Genomic DNA, 27,465 nt, shown 5'->3' on the forward strand with positions numbered 1-27,465 from the left:
TAATTATATATTAATTCAGGGTCAAATTACGCCTCTGGAAAGCGTATTTGGCTGGCCGTATATTACAAAATACTAAAGGGGGCCTTAATAAGGTCCTTAATCCTGATTAGGAGAAGGCCCTAAAGTAATTTATTAATTTTATAATCTATTTAGGCCATAGAGCTAATCTCAAGATAATGCAGGCGGCGGCTAATAAGATCCTTGGGGATAGCGCTTCTACCTACCAAGTAAACTGCCTATAGGTATAATAATGGTTTAAATGGAATAAATCATGGTTTAAAACCCTTTGCGCAAAGATATTAGTATAAGAGCGGAAGGCGGTATATTAAAAGGAGGATCTGGAAGAGTATTTTACGGAGTATTATGGGACGTTAGAGAAGTATGGGATCTGCTTTAAAGATATATAGAATATAGACGAAACCGGCTTTCGCATTAGTATTTTAAATAGAAAGATTATTATTATATACCTTAATACGAAAGCTATCTACTTGGCAGATCCCGATAATTGAGAATTACTTACTATAATCGAAACTATATTCGCTAGGGGCAAAGCAATTATACTATTTCTTATTTTAAAGGGAGAGATCCTAGTAAAGGCATATTTTAATAATAATCTGGATACCGAATTAGTCTTTGCTATAAGCTCTACTAGGTATATAAATAATACTCTAAGCCTAAAATATATTAAGTACTTCCATAATCAGATATATTAACGTATATAAGGCAAATAGAGGATATTGATTTTTGACGGGTATGGCTCCTATACTTCAGACAAGTTCTTATATTATTACTAGTCCCACAAGATCGTCCCCTTTTAACTATTACTATATAGTATATATTTCCTTTAACCGTTTGATATTGGCCTCTTTTAACCTCTCAAGTACTAGTATTAAATTAGTATTTATGATAAGATTTAGTATAGTAATATTATTTATATTAAGCTTGATTTTCTAGGGGCATACCAGACGGTTTGTGGGAGGACATTTAAGTATAGGACTATTATTAGTACTTTTACTAAAGCGGGCTTATTAGGACCTGATATAATACGGTATATATACGAGAAGCTAGCTTAATTCGAACTAAAAGAAGGTTTATTAATTAGTAATTTATATAGTAATATAGGCTAATTTTATAGTAGATAAGTAAATCGAGTCTTTATTCCCGCAAACCCCTCTATTATTAAAACCCTTCCAAAACCCCCCTACCTTTATAAATCATACGGTATATAATACCTATATATATTAATATTTGGACGATTATTTTATCCTTATAAAGAATAATAAGGAATACGCTCTTATACCAAGTTTTTGGAGATCTTGGAGGGTATACTAGAAGTCGACTGAGCCTAAGCTAATTAAGGCTAGGCTAATTATGGAAAGAGAGCTTGCAAGAGAGAAGGTAGTACTCCAGGAATAGTATAATAAGCTAGATAAGAAGGATAGGAAGCATATGCAAAAGTATAGAGTTATATTCAAGGGTTCGGCTATATGTCAAATCGCATATTACAGAGAGTCTCTCTTTACTCCTAAAGAGATAGATACTAATGCCTATCTAAATCGCCGAATTAGGGAGACTAATACCTATATTATAAAGCATATTACTAGTAAGCTTTTATGCAGGAGATGTACTCGGGGGGAAATAGCTCCGTATGATTTAGGGGAGCCCTTTGGCTATAGGAATAAACCACTATTTATTAAATATAGTAAAACTAGTCTAAAGGCTTACTACCAAAAATTAATAGCAAAATAGGCGGAATAGAGGCAAATCGATTGCAAGATAGAGCTCTTTTATGCGAATAAGATAGATTTTAGGCTAGCTTCTCCCGGATACCAGGAGGAATGAATTAGTGAGTTTAGTAATATACGGGTAGAAATACTAGTTAGGGAGCTTGGTTTTGTTAGACTACTATCCCTTCCCCCTTTATTTTATAATAATGGCTTTGGTTATATAGTCAGATTAGAAGCTAGTAGAGAGGAGACTATTATTAGGTACACGATTTAGGATATGGTTATTCTGTAATTAATTGATTTCTAAGTTAGTAGCATTTTGGGGGGGGTCGCCGGTAAGGTAAAGTATATAATATTTCTACTATTTTTTACTATATGCATATATAATATGAAAGTAAGAGAATTTGATTTATTAAATATAGTATGAACTCCATATAAACTATAAAATATTTTTCTCTGATTTTTACTAAAATTAGGAAAATTAGTATTCTAAAAAAATGACCGTATTACTGATTTTTGACCATATTACTAATACGCACTAAACCCGCAGGGACGCAGGGGCTTTAGTACTAGTCTCGATGCACGATTAGCTCTGGTTTATTTAATTTTATTTAGGGTTATATCTAGGTTTTAAAGATATTTAAATATAAATACCGAATTTCGAGTAAAATAAGCTATCTATTATATTTTATATAAAGTTTCTTAATTCTAATATTATTAATAAATAATATAGCGATTTTGGGAAATAGATCTTCTAGAATAGTTATAATAACTCATATAAACTATATAATAGAATTAATAGCTTCCTAAAGTAATATAATTATTCTTAATAATTCCAGAAATATTATAAATATAATTAAATCTTTATTATAAGTATCTAGTATAAATTAATTATATTTAGAAAAGAAATTAATTAAAGAAATATAAATATATCTAGTAAATTTCTTTAAGATCTTATTAGTAAATAGAAATAAGTTAGTATCTTATAGAATTACTAAATTTATTTTTATAATAGTATTAATTAGTTTATAAATCCTAGTAACTTTCTTTATAATTAAAAACTATAGATTTTAGTAAGGTTTATTATATTTCTTAAGAATTCTATAATCTAGATATTTTAATAATATTTTTATTATTACTAGTACTAGAGCTTTAGGATATAGGAAATTCTTTTCTTACTAGGCTTTATATTTAATAATTTTAATTAGAATAAATAAACTAATATTTTTATAGACTTTTCCTATTTCTTTTTAATTAAATATAATTATATTTTCTTAATTAATTATTAATTCTTGAAATATAACTAGTTTTTTTTTTAGAGCTAGTTACTAATATCTAATTATTTAAGATATTCCGGAATAAGTTATAAATCTTTTAAAATAGCTAATATTTTTAATAAAAAGTATTTTTATATTTCCTAGTATATTCCTATAAGTATTCTCTAGCTTTAGATTTTTTAAACTAGTTCGGATATTTACTAGAGCTTTCTCTAGTTCTATTATTAGTATTTACTAGTTAAATCTTTTTATTCTTTATTTTATATATTCCTATAACTAGAAATAGATTATAATTATTATTTTTTTCTTTAAAAGCTATAGCTATTTTCTCTAGTACTTTTTTTATCTAATCTCCGGAATTTATAACTTTTCTATTTAGCTTTTTTTTAATTAGATATAAAAAGTGTCTTTTTATCTAGTATTTTAATATATTTTTCTTAAGCTCTTATATATTTCAGAATTCTTTCTAGTTTTAAATTTAATATTTCTTAGCTTTAGAAATATATTTCTTTATTATTAGAAGATATTACTTTACTTTTTCTTTAGAAATATCTTTATTTAATATCTTTTTTACTTCTTTTTCTATTAATTCTGGAACTACTTTTAATAATATTCTAATTAGGGCCTTTTCTATTTTAGTTTCTCTAAAAATATTATTAATTTCCTAAACTTCTAAACCCAAAATAAAAGAATCTATAAGAAATTCTAATATTTTCCTATTTTCTCTAATATTATTATTAGTTATAATATTAGGCTCTATTTTTCTTTTTTCTTTTTAGTTTTCTATTCTATATTACTTAATTCCTTAACTTTAGAAGCTTAATATTCTTGAATTATTACTTTTTTCTATTTCCTAGTATTCTTTAAAAATAAAGTAATTATAATAATATAAGTATTCTAGTTATTTTTAAGATTAGTAAATCTTTTATTCTATAAATTATTACTTTTATATATAATATTTATTTTTATTTTTACTAAGAATAATTAATTAAATAAAATCTTTAAAATTTCTTTAATTAGGAAAAATATATCTTTATATCTTATTTTATTTATAACCTTAATTCTAAACTTTATTATTCTTATAAATCCAATATTCTAGTAGTAATAGATATTTAATAATTTATAGTATTATATACTATTTTATTAATATTTCTGGAAATCTTTTTAGGAAAAATATTAATTTTAGTTCTAGTATTAATTATTTCTTTATATTTAATACTTCCTTAAGGTCCTTGAAATATAAACCGGAGATATAAAGCTTATATAATATATTTATAAGCTAGTAATATCCAAATATTAATATTATTATCTTTAAATTAAATAATTCTATTAGTATTAAATACCTAAACTAGTATTTCTAATCTCTTAAATATTTTATTTATTATATAAGCTATAATTACTAGTTTTATAAATCTTCTAGTATATCTAATTATACTTAATATAATAGTATTTCTTATTTATAAAATAGTAAAATAGGAAATATTATTCTTAATTTATTAGTTCTAAAATATAATAACTAAATCTAATATTTTTAAAGTATTAATAAATATTCTTATTTCTTTCTAAGTTTTTAAAAGTAAAATAGTTACTTTTTTTAATAGTCTTATTAAAATATTATTAATTTTAGAAATTCTATACTTATTATAATTAAAAGTATATTAGGTTCCTAATTTGTTTTATTTATTCCCGGAAGTATTAATATTTATATTCTTAGCTAGGCTATTCCCTTATTTATTATTTCTTAGAATAATATTCTTTTAGCCTCTTATATAAGATAGCTTCTTTTTTATTCTAGCTTATTTTCGGAAAACCTTTTTAATTATTTCTATTTCTTTTTTCTTTTTCCTTAATAAGAAACCTATTATAATATTAATAGAAATATTATTTATAGCTAAATCTTAGTATTATTTATTAATTTTAGAACCTAAAATATTAGTAATTTTAATATAATTTCCTCTAAAATAAAGTAGCTATTTAGATTTCCTAAATATAACTTACTTATTTCTATATATAAATTCTGGTTAGCTAGTTTCTTTTTCTCTTTCTTATCTAGTAAACTAGGTATTTCCTATTAATCTCTAGATATTTTTGGGTTAAGTATTTAAGTTATAGTTAAATTCTCTTTTTTAGACTTAGGAAATAATTTAGTTAAATTACTAGTATTTACTAGTAAGGAAAAAGGAAATACTTTCTTATTTAGGCTTAAATAGCTCTTTATATTATTTTTTATTAAATTAGTAAATATATTTATAATTTATAAGTTCTTTTATTAATAGGTAATAGAACTAAGAAATATAGATATATTCTAGGTTAATATTATTATTCTTATTTCTATTATAGTACCTATAGCAAATTTATTCTTTTAGTTCTAGGTCTATACTATAGGCTATATTAATTTAAGTAGTATTTTCTAATTATACTTAAAACTAACTTTTTCTAGAATATAATTATTTAGATTCTTTACTTATTTTAGCTTAATTACTATAGCTATTATAGTATTCTCTATAACCTCTATTATAACTTCTAGTATATTTTTTCTAAAAACTCGAATTATATTTATTAGGCTATTAATACTATTATACTTATTATAGTTAGCTAGGCTATATAAATAGGCTATAGATATTCTCCCGAATTATAATAATAGCTATATTAAGTTATTTCTATAAGTTCTCTTAAGTTATAATAGTAATAAATAGTTTTTCTAGACTTTTTACTAACTAGTTAATATTATTTTCCTTAGGTTTACTACTTTTAGTAGATTTCATATAATTAGCTATAGGCTAGATTCTTTTCTTACTTATATTTATAATAGCTTTAGGAAATATAATAGAAGAAACTAGTAAGAAATAATTATTTTCTGATTTAGAAACCATATTATAAACTACTATATTTAAGTATTCTTATCTAAGTCTAGATATATCTAAATTATTAGTAATATTAAAATAATATTTCTTTTCTTTATATTAATAGGATATTATTACCTTTTTATATATCTTATTATATTTATAGATAAAAACGTTTATAGGCTTAAAGTTTATATTTTTAAGAATATAATCTTTTACTAAAATAAATAATTCTTTTATAAATTCTTAATATTAAGTAATTTTATTTATTTCTTTTTTCTTTAGTAATTCCTTTAATACTTTATTAAATATATTAATATAAGACTTAGATAAGATTTCTTTATTCTAGGCTTATATAATAATCTAATTAAGAAAATTATAGCTAATTTTAAATATTTCCTAGTTATATTCTCGGAATTCCTTTAGTAAAGCCTTAAAGAACTTGGTTTTCTAGTAATTTCCTGGATTATTAATATAGTATTCCGGTATAGCCTTAATCTAATTCTTATAAATAAGAGAGATATAATAGATAATTCTCTTTCTTTTAGTATTATTAGAAATATAATAATTCTTATATATATCTATATATTATTCTAAGAATATAGAGATATTACTTCCCTAAAATTATAGTATTTTAGGAGCTTCTATAAATAATAGATTTAAATCCGGTACTAGTATATATTTATTCTTAGCTATATTAATCTTAATAATTTCTTCTATAACTAATTATAGAATTTCTATATCTAAAACTTTTATTAATAATATTTCTAAAAGACTAATTTCCCGTTTAAGTATATCTTTTAATTTAGGAACCGGAATTAAAGAAAAACCGGTTAATAATAATAGATATAGTCAAGATTCGAGTTTTAGTATTAGTAATAATAAAGTAATAGCTTTTCTAGTTTTATTCTTATTACTTATACTCTCTTTCCTATTTTATTAGCTTAATACCTATAGTATTTTTCCTTAATTTCACTAAACTAGATATATTTATTAATATTATTAAAGGTAATAAAAATAATAAATATAATTTTACTAATTTTTCTGACTTTTCTAAATTCTCTTTTCTTTTTTGATTTAATATCTATTTCTTTCTCTAGAAGCTTCTCTAGTTTATTTATATAATTTCTTATTTCTGATTTCTTTTTAATTCTTATTTCTAATTCTAGTTTATTATTCTATTCGAATTTGAGAATATTTCCTTTTTTAGATATCTTTTTCGGACTTAGAAGCAAGCTTTATTACTAAAATTAAAGCTACTTTAATTCCGGCTTTTACTATAACTAAAAATAATATATAAATTAATAGTATAACTTTATTTCCGAATACTAAAGTCTAATTCTAACTAAGATCTGACTTATATTATTTTAGTATAATATTTTTTATTCTATTTCCTCTACTTCTTTTTCTTTTATAATTAGCCTCTATTTCTATTACTTTTATATATTATACTAGTAACTATATCTTATAGCTAATCCGTATTCAAGTTACTAGATATATTAGAAATTAATATAAGATACTAAGATTAATACTTATATATTCTTAATATTTTAGCCTTAGGCTTAAGGTATTATAATAGCCCTTTTCTCTCCTAACTTACTAAGCTAATAATTCGCTTTATAGATATTTCTTAGAACTTTATAAGAGTATTACCTTAATTATAAAGTTTTTATCCTTCCTATATTACTTATTATAAAATATATAGAAAGGAAACTATAATAAGACAAAAACTTATATAAAGTATACTAGAGTATAAAATATAACTTAATAGTAAAATAATAAATCAAAAGTATAAATAATAAAATATAAATAATATATAATATATAAAAGCTTAATTAATTAAATATTTATAAAGGATTATTTTCTAAGTTTATAGAAAAACTAGCTTTCTTATATGATTTCTGCAAGTTATATATAAAAGGCTATAGCCTTTACTATATAACCTAAACCTTAAAACCGCTAAAATAATACGATTTTTAATAAGTATAGCCTATTATATTATATTACCTAATTATTATATATAACCCCGAGCTTAAACTAGTATATAAGCCTATATATAACTTGTAATTATTTAAATCCGAGGTTTTTTTAAGATCCTCTTTTCTTTTTAGCTTTAAATTATTGAAATAGAAATAGTCTAATTATACTTTCTAGATTCTAGATTTTATACTTGTAATATATATTAATAAAGCTATCTAAAATATATATATATATATAATTAATTATTAGTAAATATTTGTTTTAATTATTTTAGTAATATATAATATATAAATATAATTATTAATTAATATACTAATTTATAATTTCTATTTATTTATTAGTTTATAAGTATTATATTATTAATAGTTTTAGTTTTATATCTAGAATTTTATTAAATTCTTTCTAGAATATTAATATAAAATAGGCTTTAAGCTTTTTAAAAGTATTTTAATAAATCTAATTAAATAAAAAGAAAATATTTATATATATAAAATTTAATAAAAACTTAGTAAATTTATTATAATTATAAATAAATCTCTTATAAAAGTTATAAAATTCTAAAAAGACTTATATTTTTTTATAATCTAAAAAGCTTTTTAATTTTTTATAATAATAACTTTTTTAAAATTAATTTTAATACTATTTATAGAAATAATAAAGCTAAAGTATTTTATATATATAATATAAAGTTCGTGTTTTTTAAGATTTATTTATAAGCCTATATTCTAAAAATACTAAAGAATTTTCTTTATATAAAGTTTATATTCTAATTTATTATTTCTATAAATAGTATTAAAATTAATTCTAAAAAAGTTATTAAGATAATTAAATAAGATATTATTTATACATTTTATAATATATATAAAATATTATTAATTTTTCTAATTTAGGGTCTATATAAATTTAATAAAAAGCTTATTAAATATTAAACTTTATAAAGACTTTGGCTTAATTAATTCTAGTTAAGGTTTTATTAAACAAAAAAAAGAATAATAGTTCTTATAAGTAATCTAATTAAGTTTTTAGTAATTAATATAGAACTATAAGCTTTTATTAGACTTTCTTATTAAAAAAACAAGAATTATAAATAATAATTAGCTAGAAGTAATAAAGCTCTTATTAAAATTCTCTAGAAAATATTGCTTTATAGCTTCTAATTCTATTATTATTATTTCATATAAAGAATTATATTTCAGATATCTTTTTATTTCCTTTTTTAATTATATTTTATAATTATATAACTAATAAAGAAATAGAATATTAGAAGCTTTTTTAGAAAAAATATTATTAAATTTAATATAATATTCGAGAATAATAAAATCTTTAATATTAGTTCTTAAAAAAAACTCTTTTTATTATTTAAAGAAGCTATTAATTTTATAGAAGCTTATAATAAAGGCTTTATTTTCTAATTATTAGAAGTTATAATATATATTTATAAAGCTAATATTAATAATCTTAATAATAGAAGCGTTTATTAACTTTTTTTTTTATATATAGTTTCTTTTAATATAGAATATTTATAAAATAAATAATATTAGCTAAAGAGTTTTCTATTTAATAGTAGCTATTTTAAATATTTTATTTATAGAAATATTTAATCTTTAGCTTTTAAAAAATAGAAGTAACTAGTATTAGTTTAGGTTTTTTATTCGAATTTAATTTAGAAGTAATATTATTAGTAAAGCTAATATATAAAAAGAAATTAATAATAGAATTATTTTTTATATTATAATTATTAATATAAGCCTGTTTTCTAATAACTTATTATTAGTTCTTTTTATTAAATATATAATTTCTAGCTTTAATATTTATTTAATAATTAAAATAAGAAATAAAATTTCTTAAAATATAAGAATCTTTTATATAATTAAAAATAATAAAAAAAGAATCTTGGGCTATATTAAATATTAGTTTCAGATATTAAAAAGTAAATTAAAGTATTCTAGCTATTTATAGCCAAAAATAAGATTATAAAATTCAAGTTTAAATATTAATAAAAGAATATTATATTATTATTTTTAATTAATAGTAAAATATATTCTTAAAAAGTAAATAATATAGATTTCTAGTTTATTATTATATTTTTTAATACTAATAGGCTTAGATAAATACTAGAACTTAAAATTAAAAAAAGTAATAATATTTATAATAAGGAAAATATTATTAAATATAAAACTATTTGTTTTGGAATTAGTAAAAAAGGAAATATTAATTAAATATTTATTATAAAATAATTATAGAATATAATTAAATATAGTTCTTTTATTAATTAGTCTAAATTAATTTTTATAAAATTAATTTCAAGTTTATTTAAAAAGAAGTATTTTTTTTAGATATTCTTATTTCCCTGTTTATTATTTATATTAGCCTTTATAAGTTTATTATTTTCTTTTAGTTTCTTAATATTAGATAATTATAAGCTATATAACTAGTCTAAATATAATTAAAGCAAGTTAAAATTAAAGCAGAAATATTTTTTTAATAGCTAATTTACTAATAATTAGAAGTATTTAAACTAGTATAAAAATATAAGAAGTTATTATATAAAGCCTAAAAGTAATAAATATAAAAATATTAGAAGTAATAAAAATTAGAAAAGAAATAATAGCTCGAGTCTTAATATATTTTTTAAAATTCTTATAGGTTTATAATATCTTTATTTCGGAATTAATTAATAAAACTATATAATATAAATTATAAAATATATAAATAAAATAATACTAGCTTATAAGTTATTCTTAAAAAAAGTATTAGTTTATTATATAGTTTATTAAAATAGTTTTATAAATAAATTTAAGTTTTATTTATTAAATAAATAAATATACTTTTAAATTTATAAAAGATCTAAATTTCATTTATTTATAGCTTTTTATATTTATATCTAGTTTTATATATATAGTAAGAATTATTAAAATATTTATTAAAATAATTAATTATTTTTATAGTTATTTTAAAAGAATTAATAATATTAGACTTATATTAAATATATAAATAATATTATATATTACTTTTTATATAATTAAAAATATAATATATATATAGTATATTAAAGAACTATTTATATTATTTATAAATAATATAAATAATATAAATAAAATATAAATAATATAATTCCTAATTTTTTTTAAATAAAATAAAGTATATATTTATGTCACGTGTGGCTGTTATATGACTACGATCTAGCCATTTAACCATAATTAGGCGTATTCACCTATAGTAAATACTATAGTCTTTTGGTCCAGTAAACTGTGGTGCGAGCCTAATTCTCATACGTTACAGAGTATTTACTACCCCGGTCCACTGAGTAATTAAGTATACATATACTTCTGCCTGCAAGATTAGTTTAGGGTTTTCCCAGTCTTGGAGATAGCTTTAGGGATATTAGAGACCCTTTACAGGGCTAAAAAGGACCCTTTAATTAATTATACGTAATTGAGATTCGCGAAATCGCGATTTTTGGAAATTTCTTTGGGGCTTAAGGTATAAGTGGTTCGCTTCGCTTGGAGCATTTCCCCGGTATTCCGGGATATCGTTTGGCGAGAGGGGAATAGTTATCACGTATAGCTATTACGTAACTACGATCTAGCCATTTAACCGTAATTAGGCGTATTCACCTGTAGTGAATACTGTGGTCTTTTGGTCCAGTGAACTATAGTACGAGCCTAATTCTCACATATTACAATTTATAAATAATTTAAATAGTTTAAATAGTTATTATATAATTATAATAAAATCGAGGTTTATTTAATAATTATTAAATAACTAAGGTATTTATTAAGTAGCTATAATAAATAAAAATAGGCGTTATATAAAACTAGCTAAATATTAATTTTCTATAATAATAAACTAATTATTTTCTTTAAAATCTTGCTTTTTTTCTTTTTTCTCTTTCTTTCTTCTATCTTTTTGGCCTCTTCTAATTCTTCTTTAAATAATCCCTAGCTTTTTAAATAAAATATTATCTTAAAATTATTTTTATTAAATCTATTATATAGCTTAGTAATAATAAAAGTATTTTAAAAGAAAAGCCTTTTACTAAAAGCTAAGAAAACCGGGATTCCTAGATATTTCCTAGCTATTAAAGCTAAAACAGGAAGTCTAGCTATATTAGACTTCTAATAATCTAATAACTTAATTTATATATATATTAGTATTAATATATTAAAAAATATTAAGGAAATATTAGATAATTATTTAATAGAATTCAAGTAAATTTTATTTATTCTTTTATTTATTTTCTTTTTTTCTAAATAAGTTATTAATTTATTTTCTATTTTAGAAAACGAATTAGTAATATATATATCTAAATTATTAGAACTGGAATTAGCTATATTAAAACCCAAGAAATTAGATCTAGCTTAAGATATATTATAATTATATTTATATCTAAATTAAAGAATTACTTATATATTATAACTAGTTTTTAATCTATTATATATATCCGAAGATATACTATTAGATAAACTAATACTAATTAATTTTTCTTATTTAATTCGAGAATTAAAATAAATAGTAAAATTATATTTAAAATATTATTTAAATAAGTAATCTTAATATTAGTTAAAACTAGACTTTTATTTTTAATAGCTTTATAAATATATAATAAGTTAAAGACTATTATGTTTTTTAATTTATAAATAATTAGTATTAATTAATAATTATTTATTTATTAAGTTAAGGAAATCGAGTATTTTATATATTAAAAGCTTTAATTTAAGCTTTTAATAGCTATTAGTTTTCTTAATTATATTTAAAACCTATAATAATCTTTTTAACTTTTCTCTAAATTAATAAATCTATAATTTTTAATAAATTTATAATTATTAATAAATCTATAATTATTAATAAATCTATAATTATTAATAAATCTATAATTATTAATAAATTTATAATTATTAATAAATTTATAATTATTAATAAATTTCCTATAAATTATATAGAAAACTTATTTACTATTAGTTTTCTCTTTACCTTCTTTTCTATTTTCAAGTTCTCTTATCTCTTATTTATATAAATCTATAAAATAAGAAATATTATAATTGTTTTTAATAAGAGCTTTTAAAATATTTTAAATTACTAGATTTAGTATATAAGCTATATAAGAAATATCTCTTTGAAATTTAATACCTTCCTTATTATAGTACTTTATAAAAGCCTTTAGTAAGATATTATTTGAGCTAGTATTATTTTAAATAATATTAAATAAAATATATTAGTAATTATTTAATAAATATTTAAAATTATTTATTTAATAATATTATATTTAATATTATACTATTTTAAAACTTCTAATAAAATAGAAAGTATATAAATACTAGAATATATATTATTTAAGTCTTTTATAACTAATAAATAAGATTTTAATATAAAATCTTTAAAATAAAATTAGTATATTTTTTTAAAAGAATTAATTAATTAATAATTTATTAACTTATATAATAATATTAAGAAAGGCCTTTTAATTTATATCTATTTAAGTATTTAAAGTAATAAAGAAAGTTCCTTAAGATTTAATATTTTCTTTTAATTCTTTTTTAATATAATATAATTTAAGTTTATTTATAAGGGGTTTTAAATATATAATAAATAGTTAACTATAAAATATTAATATATATATAAATAAAGAGAATTATAATAAAAACTTATTTATTTAAATAAAATAAAAGCTTTTTAAAGCTTAATATAATAATAGCCCAAAAAGAAATATTATTATTAATAATAAGGCTTAATAATAATCTTTTAAAGTAATTAATAATAAAGTCTTTTTTTCGTTATTCTAATTAATTAAAAGACTTAAAAAGCTTTATTTTTATCTAATAAATATATTAATAAAATTAATATTTTATTTAATATAAAATAACTTACTATTATTTTCTTTATTAAAAGTCTTAAAACTAATAAATTTATATAAATTTCGAAAATAAATATAGTAATTACTAGTTTAAATATATAATTATTAATTTATCTATTTTTTACTATTATATTAATTAGTTAAAAAATTATTAAATATTAATATATTAATTTATAAATAATCTCGAACTAAGTACTTAATAGTATATATATAAGCCTTTTCTGGATCTTCTTATATAGGATCTAATATTTTCCCTAAATAGTCTTTTTTAAAAAGATAAGATTATTTATTAAATAATTTTAAGCCAAACTTATTTTAATTAAGAATTACTAAGATATTTTCGAGTATATCAAATATATATAATAGAAAATATATAAGTAAAAATATTAATTAAGTTTTTTTATATAATTAAAATAAGAGAAAAATAAAAAATCGAGGAAAATAGTATATTTTTATAGAAAATTCTAATCCTCTAAAAGCTTTCTAATTATACTTCTAATTATAAAGAATTCTATTATCTCGAAGATTCTAGCTATTTGATTTCAAATTCTTACTAATAGAATTACTATTATTACTAAATACTTAAATTAAAGTAATTCTAGAAGTATTATAAGGCTTCGATTTATTTACTAAGCTATACTATTACCTAATTAGATAGTAAGGTAATACTAGAGTAGAAGTAGCCGGGGCTTTATCTTATTAGGCTAGCTTTATTATATATATCCGTTATATATATATTATTTAAACTATTTATAAATAGCTTAAATAGAATATAAATAAAATATAAGTAATATTTTATTTAGTTAAATAAAGTATAAATAATATTTATTACTTTATTTTACTTTATTTATTTAATATATTATATATATAAGTATTCTTATTTATATAATAGTCTATATTAACTTTAAATTTACTAATAACTATAAATTGGGTTTTTATTATTATTAAGCTTTAAGAAATCCGGAACTTTTATATAATATAATTTGTTATATTTAAGAACTTTAATAGCTAAATATATTTATTTAATAAAAGAAACTAAAGAATTAGATATTATATTATAATATTTAAATTAGAAATATATATTATTTAAAATATAATTTCTATTAATAAAATATTTTCAAGAAACCTCTTCTATATTAAATAAATAAGCTAAACTAGAAGCTAAACTATTTAGAGTTATATAATTAGTCTAGGTATTTATCTAAATCTTAATTTAAACTTATTAAAATAAATATTAAATAAAATAAAAGATTTTATTCTAGAGATATTCTTAATATTAAATATAAGAAATAGAATTATAGGATATAAATAAAAACTCTTAGAAGAGCTATTAATATAAGAAGCTATATTAAAGAAGTAAATATATATAATTTATATATAGAGAATTATTTTTTAGAAATAAATAATTATTTTAAAAGAAATATTTTAAAGCTTTTCTAGACAAAAAGAGAACAGTTTAGTTTAATATCATAGTCCTATAAAAAAAGCCTATAAATAAGGCACTTATAGAAGAACTATTTATTAAGAAAACTAAGCTAAAAAGAAAAAAGAATTTCGAGCTAAGATTTCTTAAATATTTATAGTTCCTTGCTTATAACTTGACCTAATAGGATTTAGTATCCTAAATTTCTTAGAATATAGCTTTTCTTAGCTTTATTATATATAACTATTATATAACTTTAGATATGAAATACCAGATACTAAATTCAGATATTAAATACTAGATACTAAGCTAAATAAAGTATTAAATTATAATATATACTTCTATTTTAATTTCTCTTATAAATATTTTATAATAATTAAAATCTATTTTATTTCTAGCCTTTATATATTATTAAATAATAATTAAGATTATTACAATTATATATATTATACTTTTAATATTCTAGAGCTTATATATTATATTTGAATTAAAATTCTTTTATTTTCTTATAATATAAATAATATAATAGTAAGGAAATATAAGTAAATTTTACTAAAAATTATTAAATAATTATATTATATAAGAATTAAAAGAAAGGAAATAAACCTTTATAATATTCAAGTCATTAGATTCTAATAAATAAAGAGAAAAAATAGAAACTAGAATTAATTAAGTTCATTTCTATAATTATCTTTTATAACTATCGGAATTTTAATAAAAAATATAAGAACCCTTCTCGAATTATAATTAAGAGCTATTTTTTATAAAATAACTAAAAAGAATATATTAATAAAAAAGCATATATTAATAATCTTTAAATATATAAATATATAATAAGCTATTTTTGTCTTATATTTTATTTAATTAAATATATCTAATTATATTTGTTTTAGCTTATAATTTCTTATTATATAAAATTACAAATAGAATAAAAAAGACCGAGACATTTTATAACAGGCTAATATAGTTTGTCTAAACTATAAGTATTTAAATAAAATCTATTATACTTAAATATAAATATTGAGACTACGAGATATTAGAATCTGGATGATTTTGAGTCGCAGAACATGTGATATAGGTACTTCCGTATGCTCAAATCAAGCAATACCACATTCCTTAGAATAATAGATAAATAAGTAGCTAGTTACAGGAGATGCCCCCTATATCCTATACCTGAAACACCGGTACCTTCTCACGTAACATTAGCGTTTCAGCCACGTGCTAGCAAACCGTCACAGAACTTCCAGTTCCTTTCTCAAGCATGCTACTCAGCTGCAACATCTTCCTTGTGCAAGATATCATTCTTAGGATACTCCAACGGCTCGAGTTCTGGATCGCCAGAAAACAGACGATCGACAGCCTCGAGCTCCAGTCCCTTTGTTTCAGGAAAGAAAATGAAGATGATTGGCACCCAGAGAGCATTGAGAGCCGCAAAGATGATGTACGTCTTCCAGCCAATGTTTTGGGTTGCAATGGGCGTGATTTGGACAATCATCTAAGAAAAGTGTCAGCTCGGACGAACCAGACAGACAGACTCATTCCTACGTAATTGAAGATCCAGTTGACTGCTGTGCTTATGGAAGAACCTCGCTGGCGAAGGCGAAGCGGGAGAATCTCGGAGCTAAGAGGCACGTATAAATAAAGGGAATCAAGTTCTGTACAAAAAGAACTTACGGGTAGACCCAAACCGTGGCCTGGAAGCCTATTGTAAAGGCCCCCTGGAAGACAAAAAGCATAGCCGCCGCGCCGATTCCAGCACCATGTGCAATGGCCGTGTTGTTCTGTACTTGGAAAATGAGACCTGCTTGTACGGCCATGACTGCTGCCATAAGACTAATCATAGAGAGGAGCTGATTCATGTTAGTTCCATACTTCAGGCCTCAGAAACACAATCATGAATCCAAGGCAAAGCGCCCCAGATGTGATTCATGGCTTGGCTTCTGTTTTATGAGGTTGCTTACCAGAGGTCTCCGCCCAATGCGATCAATCAGAAACCATGGAATAAATGAGGCTACAAAGAACCATGTTTGTAAATATCCACTCATCAGGGAAGACATATGCGAATCAAAGCCAATGGACTTTTCAAACAACCTATTATTATGTTAGCCGTTGTGCTTGATAAATGGCCAACCCTGCATGTTGTGTCCTTACGTTCCAGAGTAGTAAATAATTGCGTTGATGCCTCCGAGCTGTTGGAAAGCTTGTATTCCACAAGCAATGAGGAGACGCTTCTGACTTTTGATGTTATCGTTCTTGAGCAAGTCTTTCCATGAGCCAGCTCCAATCGAAGCTTCGTAAGCAACGGTCTGGAGAATCTCGCCATGTAACCTCTGAACCGCGGCCTCGTCATGAGCCCCCCGAAGTCTTTGTAGAACTTTGAGGCACTCATCCGGTCTGTCGTGAGCAGCAAGCCATCTCGGAGACTCGGGGATAATAAGAAGGATGAGCAACATCGGAACCAGAAAGATACATTGGAGAATGGTGGGAATCCTCCATGCAAAGCTGCTGGTGTGTGTCGAAAAGGCATAGTCGATCCAATAGACGAAGAAAATCCCGAAGTTGAGGGTGGAGAGCTGCGCACAGACAACTGAAGGTATATCAGTATCACATGCTCTACTAACAACTTACCACACCTGACTTACATATTCCTCTCGTCGCTTTGGGTGAGAACTCGGCCTGCAGAACGGGTACTGTAGAGTTGATTGCACCCATGCCGACTCCAGATACAATTCGAGCCACAATCATCTGTATCGTCATTAGCATACGCGCCAAAGAAAATAATAAGAGGATGGCGGACTTGAGCACGACTGTACGACGTTGCTTGAAGGAGTGCTCCAACAATCATGACAATAACGCCACCGCCGATACTCTTGCGTCTACCGAGCTGCTCACCAAGAGCGGCCGTAGTGATGGCTCCAAAAAAGCATCCTATTTCGTAGATTGCCACTATCAGCCCAACCATCGTGGCATTAGGATTGTCGAACGCATCGGTGAAAGCCTTGCCATTAACTAGGCTTGATTAGCACGATAGTGTGTGAATCTACTCTCTTTTCTATGTAACACTCACCAAGTCCGCCCATAAGTCCATTGTCAAAACCGATCAGTAGAAAGCCAAGAGATGTCAAAACTGTGACAGCACCTAGAAGACTTTGCCCTCGAAGCTCGACGACCATGACGAAGGATGGAGACAATCGATTTGGAATTCTTGATATCTTGTATTTGGGTTCTCGGGATCTCTGCAAAGATTGCAGGGAAACGTAAATGGGGTACGCAATATTTATAGCTGTCTACAGTCACTCACTCGAGGATTGCCGCCCATAACACAGACCATCAGGCTCGGCAAATGCCCTCCCCGCCAGCTTGCGTAGCGCAAGCCACATCTATCGAGATGCGCAAATGGAAAGCTGGGGAACATGGGGATGCGGATGCGGAGAGAGCAGCTGCAAGCTACATCGCAGCAGACAAGATTGTCGTCCGGGGTCGGCAAATGTCAACGGTCTCCTAAGGGCCCGTTTGGCCAGACACCTGCCCTTTTTTCCGGTACAGGGGCGGTAATGATATTACCTGCCCTTTCCTATAATTTCCTTACAGGGCAGGTAAAGGGCGGGTAAAGGGCATTGAATTCCTTCCATGGGCGTTCGGCCTGGCATGTTAAGGGGCATTAATATTGAAGGTAATCAGGTGACAAGTCATGTGCCTGATCACGTGCAAGGCTAACTAGCCTATACTAGCAAGTATGTGAGAAGAGCTTCCCCCTTAACAAATTCTATAGAGTAATTAATTATACTTTACTTACTTCCACTGCATTGAGTGTGTATCTGTTGGGTAATTAAGGGCTTTGGCATGTGCAATTAACGCTAAAATGGCAAGTAAAGGGCATTAATGCCTGTATAATCAGGTTTTTTCTGACTATAAAGGTTTTACAGGGCAGGTGTCAATTTGTATGGGGGCTGTGAAGGGCAGGTAAAAGGGCAGGTAAGAGGGGTGGTAATTAAATTACCGCCCCATTACCGCCCCTGGCCGAACGCAACGAGGGCAGGTGTCTGGCCGAACGGGCCCTAAGTGCTGCAAGTTTCGTGTCAGGGATTCTACGGGGCATGCCATGTATGGGGTGGGCGCTCGGCGGTTAAATGAACACGGCTGCTTCATTTTTCAAGTTGAAATCAATGCAAATAAAACAGTTGAAAGTTTCTTGCAAATACGTGGCTTTCTTTGGACATATTCCACAAAATTGGTTGGTAGTAATTAGGTTACATGGTGCACCAATATTTTCTCCAGTATGGGAAAGCATCATCCGTCAGCAATTGACAAAGACTCGCAAACGCTAACCTTACTAAAAGCGGCAAGTTTCTCGTCGGCCTTTGACTGTTCAATACGCGACGTCAGGTCATCAACGCCATGCGTCCTGGTGGTCTCTCGGGTGAAGGACACGCATCACCAAGAGGAGTTAAGTTGTCCCCATGCGGCAAACGATCCAAAATGTGGAGACCATAGTTTGATTTATTAACGTGCTCGTCCTTCTTGGGCCATGACGCGACAGCACAACCCTCACGACAGAGCCACGATGTCAGGGGCGACAAGTTCTTTCACAGTTCACGAAGAGTCCTTCAAGGACATCCTAGGATCGACCCCAAAGCTGGAATGCCTTCTGGAAAACCAGGTTTATCCATTTGCTCATGAAGCAGGTGTATTCATCCCAGAAGACAATACCTTGTTTATTACGAGCAATCAATTTCCTGACCCATTGAATGGCGAGAAGAATATTCAGATATCCAAGGTCACTTTTGCCGGTGGCTCGGTTACGTGCGAGAAGATCCAAACAGAGCATGTTCCCATGGCCAATGGAGGCGTGAACTATCAGAGCGGGATTCTTTTCTGTGCCCAAGGCACGAAGTCGTCCCCTGGAGGTTTAGCTTTCATGTCATCCTCTCCTCCATACCAATCTTCAATGCTTCTCACAGACTTTTATGGACGTCATTTCAATTCTGTCAATGATGTGGTGGTCCATAGCGACACTTCTCTTTGGTTTACAGATCCGAACTACGGTTCTGAGCAAGGAATCAGGCCGAGGCCAGTACTTCCAAATCAAGTCTACCGGTACGATGCCAAATCGAAGGCAGTGAGAGCAATGGCAGATGGCTTTGGAAGGCCAAATGGGATTTGTTTCGGCCCGGATGAGAAGATACTCTATATCACCGATACAGATTGGATACATGGTGATGGTACCACTGATCTCACCCGAGCTTCAACTATGTGAGCGAAAGCCTGCTTTCATCGTGCTTGCCATCTACTGACAAGAATTTGGCAGATATGCCTTCGATATCGTAGCGTACTCTGGGCAACCATTTTTGATCAATCGAAGACTATTTGCATTCGCTGCTGTGGGTGTTCCTGATGGGATCAAATGTGATATTGACGGCAATGTTTACAGTGGTTGCGGAGACGGAATTAATGTCTGGTCCCGGGGTGGAGTTCTCCTAGGGACCACTGTTGTGGAAGGAGGGGTAGCGAACTTCTGTTTTGGGAGACGGCGAGCTTTTCATCCTAAACGAAAACAAATTGTGGCGTGCACAGCTCGGCGAACATGCCAGAGGCGCGCTTCTCAGAATCTGATGGAGAGTGAAAGGTATTGCATGACCTGTAGAGATGCACCTGTATCCTGAACTGAATGAGATAAGTATTTCGAAATGGTGGAATGCCGTGCACTCTGATCGATACTTCAAAGATGGGAGAGGCCTTCAGACGCATACTCCAACCGAGAGCTACAGGTTAGTTTTACCGTCGGCGTTTGACGCATCGTTGCCCCTGTTAGCCCCGCCAACTATACCTCATCCGGCTTGGATTCACGGCCAATCCTATGGGATACCATGCGGCTACAAGGGATATGAGGAGTTCAATCACTAACTATCACCTTTCGGTAGCTTGCGTTTGATGTTTACTGGTCCATTATGTGCTTTTTGGGCTGCCGGGAAGAGAGCTGCTATATGCTTGGGAGAGCCATGTCAACTTGGTGGGTTGAAATGTGGAGATTAAGACTAGTAGATTTGAGGGATGAGACGAAGGCGTCGCTGGCGGTGTAGTTCGACAGGGCGAGATGGACGACTTCGGCGGCGAGCTGGTAGGCATATACTGAGCCAATTTCGATGGAGTTATGGTTATGACAAGTCGTACGACCCCACCTAATGCTCCAGTTATGAGGGCCAGGCGGGCTGTCTATTATGGCTAAGGGGAGAGACGGTAAAGATGAAGAGAGCGCTCATGAAAACAAAGAAAAATTTGAGACTAAACACAATTATAGTTAAAACACCCCAAACAATCTTGATGAGGAGTCGTCACCCCCAGCGGCAGGATTCCGGGAGTTATTAGCCGGGTAGACTGTTCAAAGCCGACAGACACCGTCTATACGAGACGCAGCACCTATATATGGGTTGACAGAAAAAGCTTAATTTTCAAATACCGACGTAACATCGGCTATCAATCCCCTGTTTTTCTGTTCTTTCAACCCGATATTCAAGTATCCGAAACGCCAGCATGTCCTAGCGTGCTCTATGGGTCTCGTCCACTCGCCTGAATCTACCTAACCCACCCCATGGGGGCGTGTTGGGCGGTTCTCCTGGGAGACTTGCTCTCCAGAAGCTTTCTTCTCGCTGCTATATTGACGTGGATGTCACGGGACGAGATAGTCTCGAAAACGACGATTCATATATCCTGATGCTAATATCTCGAATATTTAGAAGCTGAAGGGCTTAACATTATCTCTCAATGGCAGCCTCAAGTTCGGAGCAAGTAGTACACCACAAAGCTACAAATTTGATAATGGATGTTCGAGGGAGGCCGAGCAGGGCCGTTCGAGTACGAGCAAGCAAGCAAAGCCAATGGTCAGACCTGGACTAGCAGCGCTTGCTGGCACACAAAAAGTAGAGCAAGCCTTGGGAGTGGATCTCTGGCAAGTTCCCTGGAAGGACACGGCCCGCAATTTGCACGCGCTGGAACATGGCCCGGCCCAGAGTTAAGTAGGCTTACCCCGCAAATGGACAGCAAGCAGCTCGACCCCTTTGCGGGCCGAGAAATTAATTGACTGTCTTCAACCGGTGATATAAGGGGAATTGGACGATTTCCGAAATGTTGGCTCTTTGAATACCTGTGCTTGCGCGGGCCAGTGGGTGTGGAAGCTATGGACATCCGGCAGAGGAACGGGGCTTGGGGAGGGAGGGAAGGAGAGTTAGAGGTTCCTTATTACTTGCTAGGCCCAGCAATGTTATTAATCAAAAATAACTGCGAGATTAGCTATATAAATTGGTTATTTTACTTTCTAGATATTATTATATTATATAAATTTCCCCAAACTTTATGCAAATTCTGAGCAAGGCTCGGCCTAACGTCCGCAGCTTTCTTAAGTGGTTGGGAGAACCCGATGCATCTTGAAATACAATGCACGGCTTCGCTGGACTCAGGGTACCCCCAGCTGCGACACGTCCCCACGGGTCGTCTCGGTTAGGGTATGCATATGCTGTGCGACCCCAAAGCGGGTGCTCCGTAGAGTGTTTTGGTACGTCTGGAGAAGTCGGTGGCTTCAAAATCTTTCAGCTCTGGAGTCCCTGAGATCGAGAAAGCCAGTAGACATCGTGAACTTAAGACGCTCGATATACCTGCTTGCCCATTCCCAGGTTCTTCTTCTCTTCTTACGGAAATACGAGCAAATTGTTGTCACTTGAATTGAGGAAGAGCACTGACCCTTGTTGCATGTGAGAATATGCAGAGTGGGTGGATGAAGGACTAATCTCTATAGAGGGTGAAGATTGCAACCTGTGGGGGAGGATTGCCACGTACATGAAACAGACAATAGTACTAGTCGTTATCTCGGCAGAGGGACACGTCACACCTACCTCTGTGTAAGCTGTGCGATCTCTAGCTGATGTAGTGGACACGTCACACCTCCATTCGCATGAGATATGCTTTCTATAGAGAAATGAACTGCCTTTACGAAGTACAGCTGTCAAATACCTCCCTCAGCCAATTTATTTCGTTTTTACTTGTCGCTCCACTGTGGTTTGCTTTTCGTTGCAGATTATCTTTCTAGGGATCTGTTAGACAGTGACCCAATTTGCATGTGTGAGAGGTATGTTCTTTCTTTTAAATACTATTACTTTAAGATAGGCACTCCATAAAAACTCTAGGGCCAGCCTCCCACATTTCTAGCCGACGGACCTAACCCCGGCAAGTGCGGTGATTTTTGACCGTAGACCCTCCAGCCCAAACTCGAACACTCTTATGAACATACGAACCCTTCTTCCTTGCAGGAATATTTATTTAGTTACTATTTCTTACTTTTCCCCCTTACTTAGGTTTCCAATGGCACCCCGCAGCGACCCCGCGGCCGGCGGACATCTATATAAGCTCTGGAATTACGAAGAATGTATGAGAAAACTTAAGTATAGACAGGACGATATTAAGATCGAGTATCTTGACATTTGGCAATATGAGGTCGGTACGCCCTTTTCTTAATTCAACTAACTTATACACTAACCGGAGAATAGGGGGAACAATCTCCTTCTATTACAGAACGGCTCGGAGAAAAACTCTGGATGAATGGCTACATACAGTACTTTTGCTGAGACTTACTCAATCTAATATTAATTACTAACTAAGTATTAGGAGCCGGCTTCTATTGAAGGCGGACAAGCTCTAGTCGGAAGGCTCCAGTTGATGTTCGTGTCCATCTTTTCCACCTTTTCTATGGAATTACCAGACTTGATTTGACTGGGTTTAAAGCTCCTGGCATGTATCACTCCATCGCGGTGAGACTGCCACTCCTGTGATCCCTTGGACGAGAGACGAATTAGAGACAATTTTGGGATCCTTCAAGCTCCCACTACAGTGCCTTCAAATACTGTCAGGAACTCGATTTGGATTCCAAAACTTCTCGGCCAATGAACCGGGGTGTAGTTACGGTCGATTTTTTGCGTATATCATTAGTTACTTTAATGTAAAAACAAAACTAATGATTATGCTCGAGAAGCATACATGTGGAGTACCCCTAGTCTTCGCCAGCCTTGCTGCGGTATAGCAGCTTCCTTTGACCCCAAAACGAATGTAACTTACTGATGGCTCCGATTCTTTGGAAAAGGATACCTCAACTCAATATCAAAGTTGTTGTCGTGTCTAAAAGAAGCTGCGCCATCTATGTTGCACTCTCTACTTCCCCTAACATTAGTTGCTGATCATGATATCGCATTTCGAGGATGGGATATCGCTTCCTTTTACGATGAACTACGAATCAAGTCTCAAAGTCTCTTTGTAACCGGGACTTGGGAATCCAATGCACCTCTTGTGAAGAATCTACTTCAACTCCCACTCCCAACAATTCTGGGCGGCTTACTAAATGACAATGTGAAGTCTATAGCATGTCGGGAAGTTGCTGATTCGCACGTTAATGCACTGCCTCTTATAAGGAAAGCAATCAATGAGACGAGGAAATGTGTTGCTATATTATCTATATCGTCATCTAGGCAACTTCGCTATGAAGAGATTTCAACCCAATTAGAACAAAAGATAGACTCTATGGAGGTTGGACTCAAGAGCAGCGAGCCTACTGAGGCCATTAGCGGGCTAGCGGACAAATCCGAGAAGCGAAAAGTGATTTTCTGATTTTCTGATTTTCGCGCCCACACCCCCCCACCACACCTTACTAAAAAAAAAAAGTACAGTATACACGCCTTATTCTCGACTACTCCTAACCCCCCCTTAGCTTGCGTAGTCCGTAAGGCAAATCCCATAGATTACGAGACACATCTCTATCTCCCTTACTCTCTATATCCTCCGTACTACCTATATTACTCGAATTATCTATATCTCCTTCGTCCTCTTCTCCTCTAGTATCCTCACCCTTCTCTGCTACAATCTCCTTCCCTATTGCCTTCTGACCTTATATCTGTCTTTATACTCGCTTTCTATATCTTATAGGTAGTCGAGGCTTTGGTATAAAAGGTTTTATAGATACGGAGCAAGGCTTTCCAGACTTAGTAGAATTAGTATTAAGTTAATAGAAAGTATAGACTTTACTATTATTATTATATCTGTAATTTATATAAGTACTATCAAATTCGCCTTCTATAACTATATAGCATTTAAAAGGGCCCCTCGGTCTCTTCTTATTACTATAAGTAGTATAAGCTTAAGAGAATTCGGTTCTATAAGTATATACCAAGCTTCCCTCTAGATTTGTCTTGCCTTTCTCTAATTTCTTTAGCTTCCTGTTCTAGTATAGCTCTATCTCTCTAATTTTAGTCTTATTATTAATTTGCTTTATTACTTTAGTAGTATTATTAGATAATATAAGGAAATTAAAGTATTATTATAGAGAAAGAGGAGAAAGTTATATATAAAAAAAAAATCAAGAAGTAGAAAGGTTTATTAGTTAAATATATTAACGGGAAAGAATATTATAGACTAAGTCTGGATTATTAGAAGGCATATTATAAATATTATCTTTTTACTTATTTATAGCTTTATTGCCTTTTTTACTAGTTTTACTTTTACTAGAACTATTACCTAAAACTATATTTAATATGTTTTTAATAAAGAAAAGCTTTAATAATAGTATTATATATTAAAATTAAAGTTATTTTCAGAAAGAGATTAAGATTAAAGTTAAGGCTAAGATTAAAGCTAGTATAGCTATATTTTTATTATTTACTTTTAAAATATAAAAATATATATTTAATATAATTATTTAAATCCGAATAAATTTATAATAAATAATACCTGAAAATGGAAATATTAGTACTTAATAGCCCTAGATTAAATATATTTAAATATTAAAAAAATTATAATTTTAGGTATTATAATTATAAAAATAAAAATATAAATATTCTTTTTTTTACTAATTTATAAAAGCTAAAATATACTAATAATAATTAAACTATACTTGACTTATATAATTAGCTAATTTACTTTATTAATTATAAATAATTCGAGATAATTTAAATCTCCTTAAATCTTTATATATAGCTTATTATATAAATTTCTATATCTCTATATTTAATAATACTATAATTATAATTTTTAAATAAGAAGAATCTCCTTATTCTAGTATATATAATTATATTTATTTCTTATTTTTCGAATATATAGTTATTAAATTAGAAAGGTTTAAGAATTCTAAGTAATACTTTCTCTTAAAAGATATATATTCTTAATAAATAATAAAAGTAAATATGAAATTATATAATAATATAATTATCTTATACTAGTAACTTTATTTTCTATAAAACTATAACTTTATTTTATTTTTATTTTAAAATCTCTATTCTTCTTCTATATTTTTTCGACTTTACTATTAATACTAAAAGCTTCTATCTTTTACTAATACCTTATCTATTAATATCTTTATTAATACCTTTATTAATACCTCTATTAATATTAAGAGCTAGTATCTAACTACCTTATAACCTTTCTTTCCTTTTCCTTACTTTTTTTTACTTTTTTTTCTTATCCCTTTTCCGAATCTCTTTTCCGAACTTCTTTTTTTTTAATACTTCTTCTATTAATACCAAGAGCTAGTATCTAACTACCTTATAACCTTTCTCTCCTTTTCTAAACTCCTCTAAATCCTTCCTCTAAATCCCTCTTCCTTTAATACTTCTACTAATAATACTAAAAGCTAGTATTTAATTACTATTTCCGGGTTACTTTTATCCAGAACTCTTATATTATAAGTTTTTAATCTACTTGCTTTTTAGAAAGCTAAATTTTAGATTCCTCTTTTCTTTTTTTAATATTTCCTTTTCCCCTTTTCTAATACCTTTTATACCTTCGGGCCTTTTGGGAGTATTTTCTCTCGAACTTCTAAAAAAGAGACTAATTCTTATTTAGATTTCTCCGAACTTTAATATTTTCTTTCTTCCTTTAATATTTATAAAAGCCTTTAGGCTATTACTAAGTATCCCTATTCTTTATCTTAAAATATATACTAACTTATTCTTATAGGAAATAGCCTTTCTTTTTCTAATCTCGACTTTTTTAATATATATTTCTTGCCTTTAGGCTATTTAGATATCTCTTTATTTACTTTTATAAAATATATACTAACTTACTTTTTAGTTCCCCTTACCTTATTTTTCTTTTAATATTATTATATATATATCTAGTTAGTACTAGTTCTTATAACTTATAGTTAGGCTTTCTATTTATTAAATATCCGGGTATTTTATTTTACTTTTACTTTATATATTTTATTTTATATACTTTATTTTCCTTTTATTATAGGTTAGAACTTAAATAGTATTTACCTTAAATACTTATACTCTCGGATATATAAGATTTCTATAGATCTTTCGGGATTATAAACTAGCCTATTTTA

The 27,465-nt window shown here is 28.0% G+C and overlaps 3 protein-coding genes across 3 annotated transcripts; 2 read left to right on the forward strand and 1 right to left on the reverse strand.

Moving 5' to 3' along the window:
- Positions 1-509: 509 nt before the first annotated feature.
- On the forward strand, positions 510-713 carry K444DRAFT_541962 (uncharacterized protein; the record flags this gene model as incomplete). The annotated part of the gene is made up of 1 exon (XM_024875838.1): positions 510-713. A coding segment is annotated over one exon (204 nt), but the record flags the coding sequence as incomplete, so codon positions are not given.
- Positions 714-16,232: 15,519 nt separating this feature from the next.
- K444DRAFT_599770 (general substrate transporter) lies at positions 16,233-18,277 on the reverse strand (the record flags this gene model as incomplete). Its single annotated transcript, XM_024878593.1, has 8 exons — positions 16,233-16,599; positions 16,650-16,725; positions 16,779-16,954; positions 17,066-17,195; positions 17,256-17,691; positions 17,747-17,849; positions 17,902-18,113; positions 18,172-18,277. The coding sequence occupies 8 exons, from the start codon at positions 18,275-18,277 to the stop codon at positions 16,369-16,371; spliced, it is 1,470 nt and encodes a 489-aa protein (XP_024730136.1). The 3' UTR covers positions 16,233-16,368.
- Positions 18,278-19,567: 1,290 nt separating this feature from the next.
- On the forward strand, positions 19,568-20,774 carry K444DRAFT_619310 (gluconolactonase precursor). The gene is made up of 2 exons (XM_024881493.1): positions 19,568-20,357; positions 20,413-20,774. Exons 1-2 carry the CDS (start codon positions 19,669-19,671, stop codon positions 20,765-20,767), a joined length of 1,044 nt encoding a protein of 347 aa, XP_024730137.1. The 5' UTR covers positions 19,568-19,668; the 3' UTR covers positions 20,768-20,774.
- Positions 20,775-27,465: the final 6,691 nt, after the last annotated feature.

This window comes from Hyaloscypha bicolor (assembly GCF_002865645.1).
Source record: "Hyaloscypha bicolor E unplaced genomic scaffold K444scaffold_160, whole genome shotgun sequence".
In the NCBI taxonomy this organism is placed as follows: Eukaryota; Fungi; Ascomycota; class Leotiomycetes; order Helotiales; family Hyaloscyphaceae; genus Hyaloscypha; species Hyaloscypha bicolor.